At 36.6% G+C, this 17,621-nt stretch overlaps 1 protein-coding gene across 1 annotated transcript; it reads right to left on the bottom strand.

Moving 5' to 3' along the window:
* Positions 1-1,502: 1,502 nt before the first annotated feature.
* Positions 1,503-17,350, bottom strand: ftsj3 (FtsJ RNA 2'-O-methyltransferase 3). Its single transcript, XM_023264149.3, has 21 exons — positions 17,165-17,350; positions 16,957-17,062; positions 14,898-14,944; positions 14,697-14,776; positions 14,516-14,615; positions 13,102-13,296; positions 12,454-12,569; positions 12,222-12,326; positions 10,385-10,485; positions 10,200-10,286; positions 9,962-10,123; positions 9,583-9,718; positions 7,861-8,060; positions 6,352-6,466; positions 4,701-4,782; positions 4,404-4,548; positions 4,203-4,297; positions 3,124-3,226; positions 2,816-2,999; positions 2,141-2,235; positions 1,503-2,051 (listed from the first exon to the last, which is right to left on the bottom strand). The coding sequence occupies exons 1-21, from the start codon at positions 17,229-17,231 to the stop codon at positions 1,799-1,801; spliced, it is 2,574 nt and encodes an 857-aa protein (XP_023119917.2). The 5' UTR covers positions 17,232-17,350; the 3' UTR covers positions 1,503-1,798.
* Between the last annotated feature and the right edge of the window lie 271 nt (positions 17,351-17,621).

Raw genomic sequence — 17,621 nt, 5'->3', positions numbered from 1 at the left:
TATAAAGAGAAATATATAAATAAATCTGTTAAAAAAATCAAGAAATAAATGTGTAAATATAAAGAGGAATAAATAAATAAATCTGTTTAAAAAATCAGGAAATAAATGTGTAAATATAAAGAGGAATAAATAAATAAATCTGTTTAACAATCTGGAAATAAATGTGTAAATATAAAGCGAAATAAATAAAAGGATAAATAAATAAGTAAATCTATGTTAAAAAAAGAAAACAGGAATTAAATATGAATTATAAAGGGGAAAAAATAAATAAATCTGTGAAAAATACAGGAAAAAATGTGTAAATATAAAGAAGGATAAATAAAAGAATAAATAAATGATCTGTTAAAAATGAGGAAATAAATGTGTAAATAAAAAGAAGAATAAACAAATAAATCTGTTAAAAAAATCAGGAAATAAATGTGTGAATATAAAGAGGAATAAATAAATAAAAAATCTGTTAAAAAATCAGGAAATAAATGTGTAACTATAAAGAGGAATAAATAAAAGAATAAATAAATGATCTGTTAAAAATGAGGAAATAAATGTGTAAATACAAAGAGGAATAAACAAATAAATATGTTAAAAAATCAGGAAATAAATGTGTAAATATAAAGAGGAATAAATGTTTTTAAAAATCGGGAAATAAATGTGTAACTGTAAAGAGGAATAAATAAAAGAATAAATAAATCTGTTAAAAAAATCAGGAAATAAATGTATAAATATAAAGAGGAATAAATAAAAGAATAAATAAGCAAATATGGAAATATAAAGGTAAATTTTGTCTTTGCTTTTCCTTTTTCCCTTTGTTTTTATCTTTCTTTTTCTGTTTTGTCATTGCTTTTTCCTCAGTCCATCAAGTAAAAGCAGAGGCAAAAGCCTTTATTTTTGTTTTAATTTATTCTTCTATTTTTTTTTGTTGATTTGCATCTAATTTTTTTGTAATATTTTGTTGTTTTTGCTTCCTGCCTTTTTTGTCTTACTTTTGTCGTTTGTCTCGTGTTTTTGTCGTTTTGTTTCCTTTTGTCTCGTTTTTTGTCATTCTGTTTTGCTTTATTGTTTTGCGTAATTTTTGTTGTTTTGTCACATTTGTCATATTTTGTCTTGTGCAATTTGTGTAATTTTTTCGTCTCATTTGTCATTTGTCTATTTTTTTGTCACTTTGTAACTTTTTGTGTAATTTTTTGTCTCTTTTGTTTCGTGTTATTCATCTCGTTTTTGTAATATTTTGTGAGATAATTCCTTAAATGTGAACTTTTTTGCACTAAATCAAAGGAAACACTAGGAGTTGTGGTTATTTATAGGTTATTATGCTGTGGTTTTACTGGTCGCTGGACATCTAACTGTGCTGAATGTGGAACTAAGATGAGTTTGACTCCTCTGATCTACATCATATTATCAGTTACGCTTTTTACTCTAAATATCAGTATCAGCCTCAAAAATCCAATAAAAGTCGTGCTCGAATATAAATAAATCATGAATAGTGACTAAATAATGCTTCAACGTTAAATTTCAACAAAACATTTTATTGAAAAGATGCAGATTAATATTTACAAAAGTGAAGAAATATATTTATTGTTGATAAACTTGATTAGCTGTAATTTACAGTTCAAAATACTTTCCATCTTCAGAAAGATGCACAAACAAAAACCCTGCAACACGTCTGAAGCTTCCTGGGTTTAAAGAACTCCAGCCAAAGCTGCTAAAACGTTCATTTAGTCGACGACAGGAACCCAAACTGAAGCTTCTCAGCTCCAGAAAAACTCAGTTTGACACCAGCAGGACTGAAAGAGTTCCAGGTTTATTTTCCTTTCCTCCCTTTCCCGCCCTTCACGCCTCCTTTTCCCCCCTTAGCGTGTCTTCCTTTTCCTTTTCCTTTGGCGTGCTGCTCTTTCCTCTGCATCCCCCTCATGTCTTTCTTCATGCGTCCGTCCACCACCTTGAAGACTCCCTTCACTCCTGGAGGTCGCCTCACCTTCTTGCCAGCTCCTTTCTTGGTGACGACGTACGTCACATCTCTCTTCTCCTTCCCCACACCAGCTTTCTTGTAGATGCTGACAGAAGTAGAAGAGACAAAACAGCACACTTAACATTTTATTATCGCTAAAATCAGCCGGTGTGAAGCCGGACGCTGGAAGCTCACCTCTTGAGCTGAGCCATCTTCTCCCTCTCTGAGATGTCCACGGTGTTGACCACGGCCTCTGCCTTCTTCTTGGCCTGCTCCATCTTCTTCAGCATCTAGAGGAGACACAGAAACTGAAGAATGAACAACAACAGACACACCTTCCACCGACCGGACACTTTTTAAATGCACAGAAAAGATCTTTAATGAAGTTGACATGTTAATGTCTTACTCTGGGTTTTTCTAAAAGAGAAAAAAAAAGCTGTAGGTTGGAATTGAGAGAAGAGTTGGGCTGGAAAAGGAGCTTTGACAGCTTCAAGAAAATGTGAAAAACAAACAAGAAAAAGTTACACTGACCCTAAAGTCAGAGTTTTCAATTTCATAAAGGTTTCTCTGTTTTAACCTGCTGGATCACCATGGTAACTGATGCTTTACAGCTAGATCACCATAGTAACTGATGCTCCACACCTAGATCACAACGGTAACTGATGCTTCATAGCTAGGTCACCATGGTAACTGATGCTCCACAGCTATATCTCCATGGTAACTGATGCTTTACTGCTGAATCGCCATGTTAACTAAAGCTACTTAACTAAATCGCCATGGCAACTGACGCTCCACAGCTACATCACCATGGTAACTGCTGCTCCACAGCTAAGTCACCGTGGTAACTACAGTGACTTCAACTCTTCTTACCCTCCTCTTCTTCCTGGCTTTGGCCTCAGCGACGCGTTTGATTGGTCGGGCATCGATCTCTCTCCATTTCTGTTTGTACTCCTCCACCATCTCCTTGGTGACCGGCACCGGCTTCTTCCGGTGTTTCCGTTCGTCGTCCAGGAACCACTCCGGTACCTCCCACGGCTCGTCAGAGTTAGCAAACCTGCAGAAGAACAGTCATTTATCTGAGCAGGAACATAAAGGATGTGATTCCCTCAGAGCAACAGTTTGGATCGAGTTGTTTTAACAGTGACAAGGTGGACAAACTCTGGACTCAATAAACCCACCGGTGGAAGGAGCTGTCCACCAGGTCTCTGGCTTTCTTCTTGGACGTAGCGATCTGACAGCCCAGAGCCAAACCTTCTGCATCCAGGATCCTCGCTTTCTTACCTGAAGAACACAAAAACAACCAGTTAAACACGAAATGAGGCAGACCGGTCGCTTTTAGACGCACAGAAAAGTTATTTAATAAAGTCCACACGTCAACGATGTTCATAGAGGTCTAGATGTTCATAGAGGTCTAGATGTTCATAGAGGTCCAGATGTTCATAGAGGTCTAGATGTTCATAGAGGTCTAGATGTTGGTGTTCATAGAGGTCCAGATGTTCATAGAGGTCTAGATGTTCATAGAGGTCTAGATGTTCATAGAGGTCCAGATGTTCATAGAGGTCTAGATGTTCATAGAGGTCCAGATGTTCATAGAGGTCTAGATGTTCATAGAGGTCTAGATGTTCATAGAGGTCTAGATGTTCATAGAGGTCTAGATGTTCATAGAGGTCCAGATGTTCATAGAGGTCTAGATGTTCATAGAGGTCCAGATGTTGGTGTTGATGGAGTCAATACATCATCATTGTATGTGCAAATTTAAAAGCTGCTTCATGTTATTTTATTGTTTTAAAATTTTGACATATTTGAGATGAGTTTCAAGTCATTTTGGACAAATTTTTAAAAATTTCGTATCTGTTTTGTGTCTTTTTTTTGTGTCTCCTTCATTTGTGATGCTGTGTCCTGTGTTTTTTTTCTTTTGTGTTTTGTTTATGTCTTTTTGTGGTCATGAAGGACGAGTTTTAAGTGATTTTGGACAAGTTTCTAGTCAGAATATAAAAAAACTGGAACCTTGTCTGGTCAAACTTTAACACATCAGATTCTACTGATGTTAGAACCTCAACAGTTGGAGAAATGTTGACCAAAGGCTGTATTTTAGTAGAAATATGGATCCATCCTTAGATATACACTTACAGGAACCTTATGGAGACCCTAGACCAATCTAGTTTGAAAATTTTGGACAATTTCAAGTCATTTTGGACAAATTTGTTCCATTATGGACAGATTTCTCAAGAGAAAGGTAAAAGTCTCTCATACTCACTGGTGCTTTCGACAGGAACCACCTGGAAATCGTCATCGTCGGCGTCTCCTGACGTCCCGGCAGCTCCTCTGGCCTGCTTCATCCGGCTGATCTCCCTGGAGGAAGAACAGATTTATTTGAGGCTTTACAATAAAAGGTTTGCCACAGCAGCTTGGATTTGAATTTTCTCAGCCACAGAGAGCTGCAGTAAATGAGATTTACTTTTCATCGTCTTCATCGCTGCTGTCATCCGAGTCGCTGTCGCTTTCATCCACAGCTTCCTGTGAAGGTCCCGCCTCTTCCTCCTCCGGCAGAGCAGCTTCCTCCTCTTTTACTTCTTCCTCAGCTTTCCTCTTTTTACCTTTTCCTATAAAACATCCAAATAGAACATTTAATCAGGTCCAACTGTAGGAGAGTAGCAATCCTTTTTGAAAATAATCTTTCATTTCTGGAAAAAAAATGGCTTTTAGTGAAGATGTGGGAGTGAATAAATGAAGAACAAACGGGGCAGATGATCACCTGACTGTTTGTTCTGGAGCCACTCGGTCTGTCTGAGCTCACTCTCTGCATCTTCCTCCAGGTCGAGCTCAGAAAAGATGCCCTGCAGATAAAAGGATGCAGAGATTAGCGGCTTGACGTCACAAATTTCTCATAATTTACTCAGAATGACTCAAAATGGCCAAGAATGTGTAAAATTGTCCAAAATTACCTTGAAAACAGAAAGAAATGTGCATAAACATTCAATCTAGGCTAGTATTATGTCCATATAAAGTTCCTGCAAGTGTATATATACAGATGGGTCCATATTTCTACTAAAATACAGTCTTTGGTCAACATTTGTGCTTTTGCTTTGGTTTTGTTTCTTTTGTTTAGTTTAGTCTTTTTAATTCATCTTATATTTTTACCTTATATTTATTCTTAACTTTTTATAGTACTACCCTCATTCCTGCACTGTGAATGGATGTGAGAAATGTCATTTCGTTTAACTGTGCACTACGTACATTGCTGAATGACAATAAAGCTGAAGTTGAAGTTGATTTCACCAACTTTTGAGGCTCTAACATCAGTAGAATCTGATGTGGGGAAAGTTTGACCAGACAAGGTTAATTTTTTTGGATATTTTTGATTAGAAATGTGTCCAAAATGACTCAAAATTGACCAAACTATCTTAAAATGTGTCGATATTTACTCAAAGATTGTCTAAAATGACCCCAAATTTGTCCAAAGGAAGAAAAAGACTCAAAAAATCTTAATATCTTCAAAAATGTCTTGAAACTCGACAAAAATGACTCTAAATTCTCCATAATGACTTGAAGTCTATTAAAAATTGCTCAGAATTTACCAAAATATCTTGAAATGTGTCCAAAATTACTCAAAATCTGTTCAAAATAAGATAAAGTTGGATTAAAATAATTCAAAATTGTTAAAAATGACACTAATGAATAATTACTGGTTTCTGAAAATGGACAGTATTTTTGAGCATCAGTGGTATTATTTCTCCATAAAGTTCCTGCAAGTGTGTATCTATGGATGGATACATATTTCTACTAAAATACAGACTTTGGTCGATATTATACAAATATTGTCCAAAAATGACCCCAAAATATTTCAAAATGGCTCAAAATTGACAAAAACTAATAATTATTGGGCCTTGAAAATGGGAGAAAAGGTGCAAAACTTTAAAACAAATGACTCAAAATGTGTTAAAGTAGATAAAGTCTGTCAAAAAATGACTCAAAATGTCCAAAATGACAATAATTAATATTTTTTGGACCTCTAAGATGGAAAGAAAGTGCAAAATCTTCAATCCAGGCTGGTCTAGTGTCTCCAGAAAGGCTTGATTTGAAAGGACCAATAATGGAGAAGTTCTCCTCTGCTGGATCCAGTCAATCATCACCATCTACTGGAAACTATTTCATCTGTTTCTTCACCAAATTTCAGGGCAGCAGGAGTTTTAGTTCTGGAGATGTTGAACCTTTAGAAAGTAAGACGCCGTTTTGAGGTTGAAAATTCAAAATTTCCAGAGCTGATAACATATGAAACCTGTAAAATTACACCAGAATATTTTTATAGAACTTAGTTTTGGGTCTAAAATCAGAAATAGTTAAACCCGAACAGAATCTGAGGCGGTGGAGCAACATTAATACATTATGGGATGGCATGAACAAACCTTGCTGAACCACAGGTTGGTCTCTCGCTCCATCTTCTCGTCCTTCGACTCCAGCTCCACCACCAAACCACTCTCCTGGCCTTCATCCTCCTCATCTTCATCGGTGAACTTTACTCTGCAGAAAACGGAAGACAGACATCACGTCCATTGAAATACTGAGTTCTTTTATGCAGAATTTAAAAGAAAATGACTGTTTGAAAGTTAATTTTTGCTTCAACTTTAGGGGCTGAATTAAAAAAAAAAATAATCAAGCGTTTTGTGATGAAAACAGGAAAGAATGAACATTAAGATTTAAGAAACATGCATCAATTAAATGTGCTGCTTTTATTCAAGAGCAGAAACTTGAGAAAATTATTATATTTTTAGGATATATAATCATCAATCAATCAGACTATATTTATAGAGCACTTTTCACACAAATGAAACGCAACACAAAGTGTACCACAGATGAAAGGAATAAAACTAATTTGATAAAATAAAGAGTATTAACAAATTTTAAAAATGAAAAATAAAAACACAAGATAAAGTTTTAAATAGAATAAAATTCAAAAACAAAATAAATACATTTTAAAATAAACAAAATTAAATAAAAAACTAACTAACTAAATAAATGTTTTAAATAAATAAAATAAAAAAAATAATACATTCTTAAATAAATTAAATTAAATTAAATTAAATTAAATTAAATTAAATTAAAAAACTAAATAGGATAAATCCATTTTAAAATAAATAAAATTAAATTTAAAAACAAAATTAAATAAAATTAAAAACAAAATAGTTAAAAAACAAATAAAATTGAATTAAAAAACAAAATAAATAGACAAATTTTTAAAATAAATAAAATAAAAAAGTCAATAAATAAAATTTTAAAATAAATAAAATTAAATTAAAAAACAAAATAAATAGGGTAAATCTATGTTAGTAATAAAGTTAAAAACAATATAAATAAATAAATAAAGATATAAAAAACAAATAAAAACAAATGAAACTACAAAACAAAATACATACATTTTTAAAAATTAGATTAAAAAATAAATAATACATTTAAAAAATTTATTTTTATATATATATATATATATATATATATATATATATATATATATATATATATATATATATATATATATATATAATTTAATTAAAAATAAAAAAGTTAAAAATTTCTAAGATGAAATAAAGGAACAAAATAAATTAATTTTTAAAACAAATTAAATTCAAAAATGAATACATTTTAAAAATATATAAAATGAAATTTTAAAAAAATTTCTAAAATATATTTAAATAAATTTTTAAAAACTAAATAAATAAATGAATACATTTTACAAATCATTAAAATAAAAAAAATACAATAAATAAATAAAAAAATCTATCAATAAGATATGGATTGATAGATGAAGAGTAAAATAAAAGGAAAAATTCATAAAAACAGAATTAGAAAATAATATTGTTAAATCACAACTACAACTGCACATTTCAGACCTTTGCATGTGTTCTAAAAACTCCACTCACTTCTTCTTTGGAGCTTTCTTCTCCAGCTCTTTCTGTCTCTGCTCCACGTCTGCCAAATCGTCGTCGTCTAAATCCGAAGCCAGAGACATTTTATCAGCCTCGTCATCATCATCGCCTTCGTCGGAGAAGTGAAGGTCGTCCTCTCCGTCCACCAGAGCGTCTGCCGCCTGCATGTCGCCTTTAGAGATATCAGTCAGTGCCTGAAAGAAAAACAATAAGTCAACATTAAAAAGTTTCAGCTGCTGCTTCTCTGCAAATCATGTCGACTTCTAGGATCAGCAGATAAATGTAGAGGTGAAGCTTTAATTAATCCATATTTCAACTAAAATACAGCCTTTGGTTGACATTTCTCCAACTGTTGAGGCTCTAACATCAGTAGAATCTGATGGGTTAAAGTCTGACCAGACAAGGTTCCAGTTTTTTTTGCTATTTTGACATGAAAACTGTCAGAAATGATACAAAAATTGTGCAAAAATTGTCCAAAAATTACACCAAAATAGCTCAAAATGGGTAAAAACTGACAAAAATTACAAAAATTAATAATAATTGGGCCTTGAAAATTTAGAAAAAGGTGCAAAACCTTAAAGCAATGACTCAAAATGTGTTAAAGTAAGATAAAGCTTGTCAAAAATTACTAAAAATTGTTCAAAACCAAAGCAAAAGGTCCAAAATAACAGTAATTAATATTTTTTGGTCCTCTAAAATGGAAAGAAATAGCAAAACCTTCAATCCAGGCTGGTCTAGTGTCTCCATAAAGTTCCTGTAAGTGTATATCTATGGATGAATCCATGTTTCTACTAAAATACAGTCTTTGGTCGACATTTCACCAATTTTTGAGGCTCTAACATCAGTAGAATCTGATGTGTGAAAAGTTTGACAAGGTTCCAGTTTTTAGATCTTTTGATTTGAAACATATCCAGAATGACTCAAAATTGACCAAATTATCTTAAAACGTGTCCATAATTACCATAAAGGAACAAAGAGATTGTCAAAAAATCTCAATATCTTCAAAAATGTCTGCAAATGCATCAAAAATTACTCTAAATTGTCCAAAATGACTTGAAATCTATTCAACATTGCTCAAATTTTACCAAAATATCTTGAAACGTTTCCAAATTTACTCAAAATCTGTTAAAAATAACACTAATAAATAATTATTGGTTTCTGAAAATGGACAATGTTTTTGAGCATTGGTGGTATTATGTCTCCAGAAAGTTCCTCGAAGTGTATATATGGATGGATCCATATTTCTAATGTAATACAGCCTTTGGTTGACATTTCACCAACTTTTGAGGCTCTAACATCAGTAGAATCTGATTTGGGACAAGTGAAGAGAAGATGGCAATTTTTTTGCTATTTTGACCAAATAATGATGTGGACTCATTGGTAGGAAACAGAAACTGGTGTTCATAGAGGTTGAGATGTTCATAGATGTGAACATCCAGACCTCTTTGATGTTGGCGCTCATAGAGGCCTAGACATTGGTGTTCATTGGGGTCTAGATGGTCATAGAGGTCTAGATGTTCATAGAAATCTAGATGTTCATAGAGGTCTACATGTTGGTGTTCATAGAGGTCTAGATGTTCATAGAGGTCTAGATGTTCATAGAGGTCTAGATGTTCATAGAGGTCTAGATGTTGGTGTTCATAGAGGTCTATATATCGTCTTTTTATATCTTTTTAGTAGAAATATGGATCCATGTGATGAGGTGTGCTGATTGACCTTCTGCTTCTTGACAGTCATGAGCGAGAACAGAGATGCGTCATCGGTGTTCGCTATGGAGACGCCCGGCAGGTCCATCTTCAACTCCACTCTTTCCCTCTGCTTCCTCCTCTCTTTCAGCAGCTTCTTCTTCTTCCTGAAGGACAGTTTGACAAGCTCCTCTTAAAGACACGTCCAATCAGCAACACTACATCTAACTGATTAGAATCTACAATCAAATGTGAATATGCAGGAAAAGTTCACGACAAAGACATAAAAAGTGAGGAAGTCTGTGATTATTTAGGGAAATCGATATGAAGTACAGCTCCGACAAGCAACAACTAGTGAGAAAATTGCAGAAATAAATAAAGCAGAAAGAAAAAAAGAGGGTTTGTCGTACCTTTTGAGCTCAGCCACCTCCTCAGCTTTCAGTTCTGCCAGTTTTTTCTCCATTTCTGCCTCCTCGTCATCTTCCTCATCACCTCCATCCTCCTCCTCCGCCATTTTCTTCTTCTTGTCTGGTTTTTCCTCCGAATCGCTCTCTTCTTCATCAGAGCTTAAACTAAAAACAAGGCAGAGAGGATTTTAGAGATCAGCCATCAGACAGTCCAGCAAAGACAATATTTCTGGGAGTTTACCTGATTTCCTGGTCGAGCTGTTTGGCCTCGTCCTTTAGCTTCTTTGCCAGATATCTCCTCAGCTTGGACCTCCAGTTCAGCAGCAACCTGAAGATGAGATGATAGAGGAGAGAACAGAGTCACGAACACCAGACAACAGCAGCTTTAGTTTCTTCTCACACTACCTGATGTGTTTGACTTTTTACCGGAGTTCTTTGCGCCCGAGGACTTTGATGTCACGACAACACTCCTTTATTTCTTCAGTGGTGGCCGAGTGAGACTCCAGGTCGGGATTATCGAAGGTGATCTGGACGAAGAAGACAAAGTGAGAACTGCATGATGGGAAGAACTTTTCACACAGCTGATTAATACCTCGACAGCACTATATGGGATGTTTCGATCCATGTTTTTGCCCTCGACCGAAACGGTCATTTAATATTTAGTACTTGCTGAGTCCGAATCTGGTCCAAATTTTCTAGAAGATGCGCCCTTCAGCGCATTAAAGTTATTAAAATCAAGCCTGTGCCCATGTCTGACGACTGAATAGGACAGCGATTATAGAAATAAATTTTTTTCTTGATGCATTATTTAGAAAAAACAGAATTTCTGCATGCAAGCTGTTCGTTAACGTTCTGTAGGTATTCAGGAATTGTGTTGTAAAGCTCCAGTAGAGGTGTACTGAGGCTGCACAAGCTTCAAAAGATGGAGAAAACCTGTTTTCTCTACATGATGTTGGTAAATATAGATCAGCTGTAGTACCGGGTTGTTCCACCAGGTGGAGCCTCTTACTGTTTAATACTGTAGAGACCAGAGGAGGCGTCACTCAGACTACAGTTCATGTTAAAGCAGAGTGTATTGCGGGAGTTTAGCTAGCATTGGGCACCATGACAAAGGCTAATGTGTTGCTCAATGACCTCCAACCAGAGCTGATGCATTTAAGACCTAGCTAATATTCTCTAGGTGTTCAGGAACCTTGTTGTAAAGCTCTGGTAACACACTGTCTGAAATACAGAGTTCGAGGCGAGGGTTTACTGACTGTTCACAACCTCCAAAAGAAAACCTGTACAGCAGGTCTCGGTTTACGACGTCCTCGACCTATGGCATTTTGTGGTTACGTCGCCATTGTCTTGTTGCCATCATTCAGACATACGGCGTTTGTAACATTAGAACAAATTTTGCGTGGGAACTGGTTGGCAAGCAGATGAATATGTCGTCACGCGGCGCCGTACGAAGAAGACGGCTTTGTTTACATTCGCTGGATGTACGCCACATTGGATTGTGCTACACTTTGTTTTAATTTAATTTTTATTTTCACTGTACAGTATTTTTATGTCATAGATTATGATTTTACCACTGTGTTCGCGTCGGTGAGTGACATAGGTAATTATGTAATTATGTACATATGTGAGTTTCGACTTACAGCGAAAATCGCACTACGCTTTGCCGTAGGAATGGAATTCTGACTTAAGTCGAAACCCCCTGTATTCTCTACATTCATGCCAGAAAATGTACTGTAGATCAGATGTAGTGCCTGGTTGTACCACCAGGTGGAGCCTCTTCCTGTTTAGTTTAATGTTGTCACAACCAGAGGAGGTGTCACTCCGACCACAGGCAGTTAATGTTGGAGAGCATTGTGGGAGTTTAGCTTGCAATGGGCACCATGACAAAGACTCCTGTGTTGCTTAATGACCTCCAATCAGAGTTTATGTGTTTAAGACAAACAGGAAAGGTCTACAATGGTGTTCCTAGATTTTAGTTATTAAAGTAATGGAGCCACCACAACAACATCAGAGCAGGGCAAATGTCCACTCTGCTAACAATTAATCGATAAATAATTGATAATGCTGCTGATTGTCGATTAAGTAAAATACTCAACATATCTGTGTTCTCCATTTAAGGCATCAGCAGATGTAAACAAAAGATTGGACTTAGTTTAAAACTCAAACTGATGAGTCTAAAAAAAAATGCCTCCATCGGACACGAGAATCAAATCAACTCCAAGGCAGAAAAAGTTCAACAAGTTAAAAAGTTCAGAAATCTCACCTCACTGGCTTTTCCCAGAAAGTCCACAGCATTGTCAGCCTTCAGGAAAGCCGTTAGTGTGAAAGTGTGGAAGAGCGTCAGATCCCCGTCCGAGTATCCCTCCGCCTGGAACAGCGATGGATGAAACATTCAGGTTAAGTGTGGGCTGTTTTCCTCAACAACGATCACATCAGTGTCGCAGTAAATCCTGTGTAAACTGCAGATAAACGATCAGCCTCCGTGGTCTACGTACCTTTGGTTTCTTGTCTGGGATCAGCTCCCTCACCGTCTTGGCCTGAACCTCCACCTCTTTGAACGCATGTTTGGGGTCGAAGAACTTACTGTCGATTTTGTCTGGAGCGACGAAACCTGGTAATGACAAGAAAAATCCGGTTTAGACAGTGAAGAAACGGAAACCTCCTCTACTTCCTGAATATCGATCTACAGGAGGTCCTCGACTTAAGGCAGAGATCTGTTCCTATGGTAAGTAGATTTTCACCGCAAATCGGAACTTCAGCAAAAATGTAAACAAAGCCGTTCCGTGCATCACGATATCGATCAGTTCTTCGGGAAAGTCATGAATACCAACGACTTCCATGCACGTATGAATCATTTTACAACAAGACAACAGAACATAATATGAAAACAACAACAACACAAAAACAGAGTCTGACTGGCAAAAAGTTAATAGATGTAGCACAATCCAAGGTGGCGTACAACCGGAGAATGTAAACAAAGCCGTCTGATAGCACCACGTGATGATGTATTCATCCGCTCCGCTCGCCAACTAGTTCCATGTAACCAGTTCCTCGAATCGCCGAAACGCTGTAAGTCAAGGACGGCATAAACTGAGGACCTCCTGTATTTCTAAACATTAATGGATTCTGTAGCCGCCGCTTACCCTGACAGATGACAAAGATCTCGGCCGACTCGTTCCTGGACGCCTGCGGCTTGGTGGCCTGAACTTTCTTGAAGAACTGCTGGAAGATCCAGAGCAGCGGCTGATAGTCTTTTGAGCGGAAAACCTTGGTGACGAAAGATCCGCCTTTGTTCAGGAACTCACAGGCCAACTTCAGAGCCATGAGGGTCAGATGAGCTGAGGAACACAGAGTTTGGATATTAGAGTTAAACGGCCAGACTGAGAAATAAACCAGCCGGCAATGTGATCTGAGCACAAACAAACATGAGCAAATAATGATAGTCAGAAACCTTAACTAAACGCAAAGTTTCCACCAATAATCTAATTCAACTCATTCTAATGGACTAACCCCCTGAATCCGAAAACACACCAGTGGGTTTGAAATCTATTTTCAGGCATGGCAACAGCAAATTTTGATTTCAGCTGAAAATGTTCAGTATACAATCTCCGCGCAGCCCCCCTGAAGCCGAGAGGTTTTCAGTAAAATAGAGGTGATTTAGAATGAAAAACATGCATAGAATTACAGAAGACTAGATTGTAATGAATAAGTTAATTTAATGAAAAGTTAACTTACTTTTTCTTCAATGTTGTCTCACTGCATTTAGTCCTACAATTTTTACAGTTCTATAGGTCTTTTAACACTATGTACACTGGAGTTCTACACTGGTCACAAAGTCACTTCTAATGTCACAGTTTCCTCTATGGAGTCAGCTGTGTCAGTTTTTTTTACATTTCCAGAACACTCTTTAAACACTATCAGGGATTCATTTTGCCCTGAGTCATGAGTCAAATACCCAATGTTTTGTTAAATGACTCAAATATTTTACTTATAGTGAGTACTTCTGACTCATGGCTTGAGAAATCAAAATGATTATTTTAAAGCAAACTGACCCACTCTGATAATATTTGACTCAAGGTTTCAAACTGTCATGAGTCAATTTCACTCAAGGTTATGGAGAGCAAAATGAACCACTGCACTATACTTTTTCTTCAATGTTGTCTCACTGCATTTAGTCCTACTATTTTTTACAGTTCTGTAAGTCTTTTAACACTATTTACACTGGAGTTCTACACTGATCACAAAGTGACTTCCAATGTCACAGTTTCCTCTATGGAGTCAGCTGTGTCAGACTTGTACATTTCCAGAGTTTCCATAGTTAATCAAGTCTTTGCAATATACACAAAAAGCTTTGCCAGCCACGTCCAGTTATTGGAGTGTTCTCTTCTTCATAGTTGTTCTGTTTCCTCAGGGCTGCAGGATTTTATATCGCAGTGAAAAATGACAAAATTAATGTCCAGATTTTTCCACACTACTCAGTTTTTGCTGACTGACCGTGTGTTTTATCCTGACAGCAGCGTCAGTAAATTATTCTGTCAGTTAAACCTCCACCGTTACCTTGTGAAAAGGCGTCATGCTGCCAGTTGGCTCCGACGTTCGGCGCTCCGTCGTTCAACACGACGTCCACCTTCCATGTTTGGAGTTCCTTTCGGAGAGCCTGACAACAACAGACAGCAGCTCAGAAATCATGTTAATAAAAACTCTCCTGCAGCTTTCAGAGTTTCTGCAGTTTCCTCACCTGTCGGCATTTCTCGGTGGTGATGTCTTCCTGCAGCGTCACCACATTGGGGATCGGTTTGATGGGAACCAGATCAACACCTGACAGGAAGAAAAGCTCTTTAAAAAGTTCTCTGCCATCCCCAACTATGAATCTTATTGTAACCAGCGTCACAGGACATTTTACTGTAGTACGATCATGTCAGTAAAACGTTAAACTCACCAATAATTAGACTGGAAACAGGCATAAACTTGGACGCCACCTGCAACCTGGAAAAGATTTAAAATCACAACTCATCACTTCAATGTCAACGAAAAAAAACCCACAAAAAAATACCACAACTAGACACAAAATGACCATAAATGGATTAAAACTGACTAAAGGTTCATGCAAAATGGCTACAAATTGATGTAAAACCAATTAAAACACAGGTAAACTGCAGCTACAGCCCACAAAACTACAACTACAATGTAAACAGCTGCAAAGAGACACAAACCAAGAAAAAATAGCTGCAAATTCAATGAAAATTAGACAAAAAAGCACCACTACTAGACACAAAAGGACCATACATGGGTTAAAACTGACTAAAAGTTTATGCAAAATGGCTACAAACTGATGTAAAGCCAATGAAAATGCAGGTAAACTGCAGCTACAACATACAAATGCACGCCAACATGTAAACAGCTGCAAAGAGACACAATCCAACAAAAAATAGATGCAAATTCAATGAATACTAGACAAAAAAGCACCACTACTAGACACAAAAGGACTAAAAGTGATGCAAAATGAGAACAAATTGAGAAAGAGCTAACTAAAATTCAGATAAAACTACAGCTACAACATGCACACATCAATAAAAAGACGAAAACAACCACAAATGAACACAAACCGATTAAAATAAGATGTAAAATAAACATAAAACTGCACCTCCAAACTGACCAGATTCTTCTACATATTCTAGATTTATTTCTCCTTCTCAGCCATCCTAGACCATTAACTCATTTTGGACAGATTTTAAACAGTTCAGGAGGATTTTTTTGAGCAAGTTCTGGACTAATCTGAGTAATTTCTAGTCATTTTGCACATATTTCTGGTCATTTTTGACAAATTTTGACAACATTTAGAGAACACATTTATTTTAAGAAGTCAAATTTGAGTCATTTTAGACATGTTTTTATTGTTTTTAGTAATTTTTGGAGCCCTTCTAAGCCATCCTAGATGTTTCACTCATTTTGGACAGATTGTGAACAGGAAAAGAGGATTTTTTTTAGCGAGTTCTGAACAAATTTCTAATCATTTTACACAAATGTGGAGCTTTGTTCATGATTTCTGTATCATTCCCAGATAGCGGCATGGCGTCACTGTAACCATGACAATAAGTGAACACTACGTCAGCTGCCTGCTGATGATCACATGATTGTCATTCTACTACAAATCCACCACTGAGGACTTATCAGGACTTATCGGTCAGAAATTTTAGACCTTTGGTAGAATGGTTTCCAGCTGGTTTCTGACTGGTTACAGACTGGTTTCTAAACTGGTTACAGACTGGTTTCTAAGATGGTTTCTAAACTGGTTTCTGATTGATTACAGACCAGTTTCTGACTGGTTACAGACTGGTTTCTAAACGGGTTACATACTGATTTCTAAACTGGTTACAGACTGGTTTCTGACTGGTTACAGACTGGTTTCTGACTGGTTACAGACTGTTTTATAAACTGGTTTCTAAACTGGTCACATACTGTTTTCTAAACTGGTTTCTGACTGGTTACAAATTGTTTTCGGACTGGTTACAGAACGGTTTCTAAACTGGTTATAAACTGGCTTCTAAACTGGTTACAGACTGGTTTCTAAACTACAAATCCACCGCTGCAGACTTATCAGCAATGATACAAAGACTGAGCAGCCTTGGCAGAGTGCTGCTCTCTCTCTGGGTGCTTTTCTTGTTTTATATAAGCTATCTGTATAATAACCTGCTATGGAAATAAACTTCCTTACTACTATTTTGCACAATTTTGCTAAACCTCTTGAGCGCCCTGCTGCTAATAAAGTCACAGTAAAATAAAAATGTGAGTTATTCTGGTGGCAGCTCGACATTAGCATTTAAGCTAGGCTAAGCTACCACCTATTTTACACCACTTTCTGATTGTCTACGTGTGACAGAAACAGAAGGACACAAAATACACGTTGATTTAAAGGCGAGCTGGTCACAGTTTGGTTTCCTTCTCGTCTCCATGTATCCTGACATGCTGTCTTCTAAGAATAACCAGAGGCTACCTACCATCCACCCGGAGCGGCACACAGATCCACCAGAGCTCTAGCTTTCTGCAGAAACTGGAACTTACGATTGAGCTGGATCAGTTTGAAGGAGGAACGAGACCGATAACCTGAAAACAGACGACAGGAGTCGTTAACGGAAAGTCAACACCTCTGAAATCCACAGTTTTTCGAAGCTACAGAGCTAATGCTAATATCAACCTAAACGTTACCTGTTTCTTTAGCCAGGTGGTAGAATTTATCCTTTCTGGTTTTTCCAACTTTAAGTTTCTTTCCCATTTTGTTTTGTGTCGCTGTGGCTTGACACCGGATTCAAACACAGAAAAAACGTCTCGGGCTTATTTAAACACCTCAGTCTTGCATGAAAACAACACGTGTAGCCGTAGTGTCGCAGGTGTATGACGTAGCACCGTGTCCTCTTCCTTCTTCGTCTGTTTCATTTCCGGTTGCAGGTGGGTTGACTCCACCTGCTGGCTTCCCCGCAGAACACAACAACAAACACGGTTCAAAATGCTTAACTGAGAGAAATATTATTTACCGAAACATCAAGGACGGTGTTTTACTGATATAAATTTTTTTAAAATGTGTACATAAATAAATACTGACACGAAATTTCATAAAGGTAGCTGTGACATAAGTTAGATTTTATTTTTATTATTTATTTTTGCA

This window comes from Amphiprion ocellaris, chromosome 2, assembly GCF_022539595.1.
Source record: "Amphiprion ocellaris isolate individual 3 ecotype Okinawa chromosome 2, ASM2253959v1, whole genome shotgun sequence".
In the NCBI taxonomy this organism is placed as follows: Eukaryota; Metazoa; Chordata; class Actinopteri; family Pomacentridae; genus Amphiprion; species Amphiprion ocellaris.
Note: the sequence above shows the minus strand (reverse complement) of the source record. Positions and strands in the feature narration are given on the sequence as shown.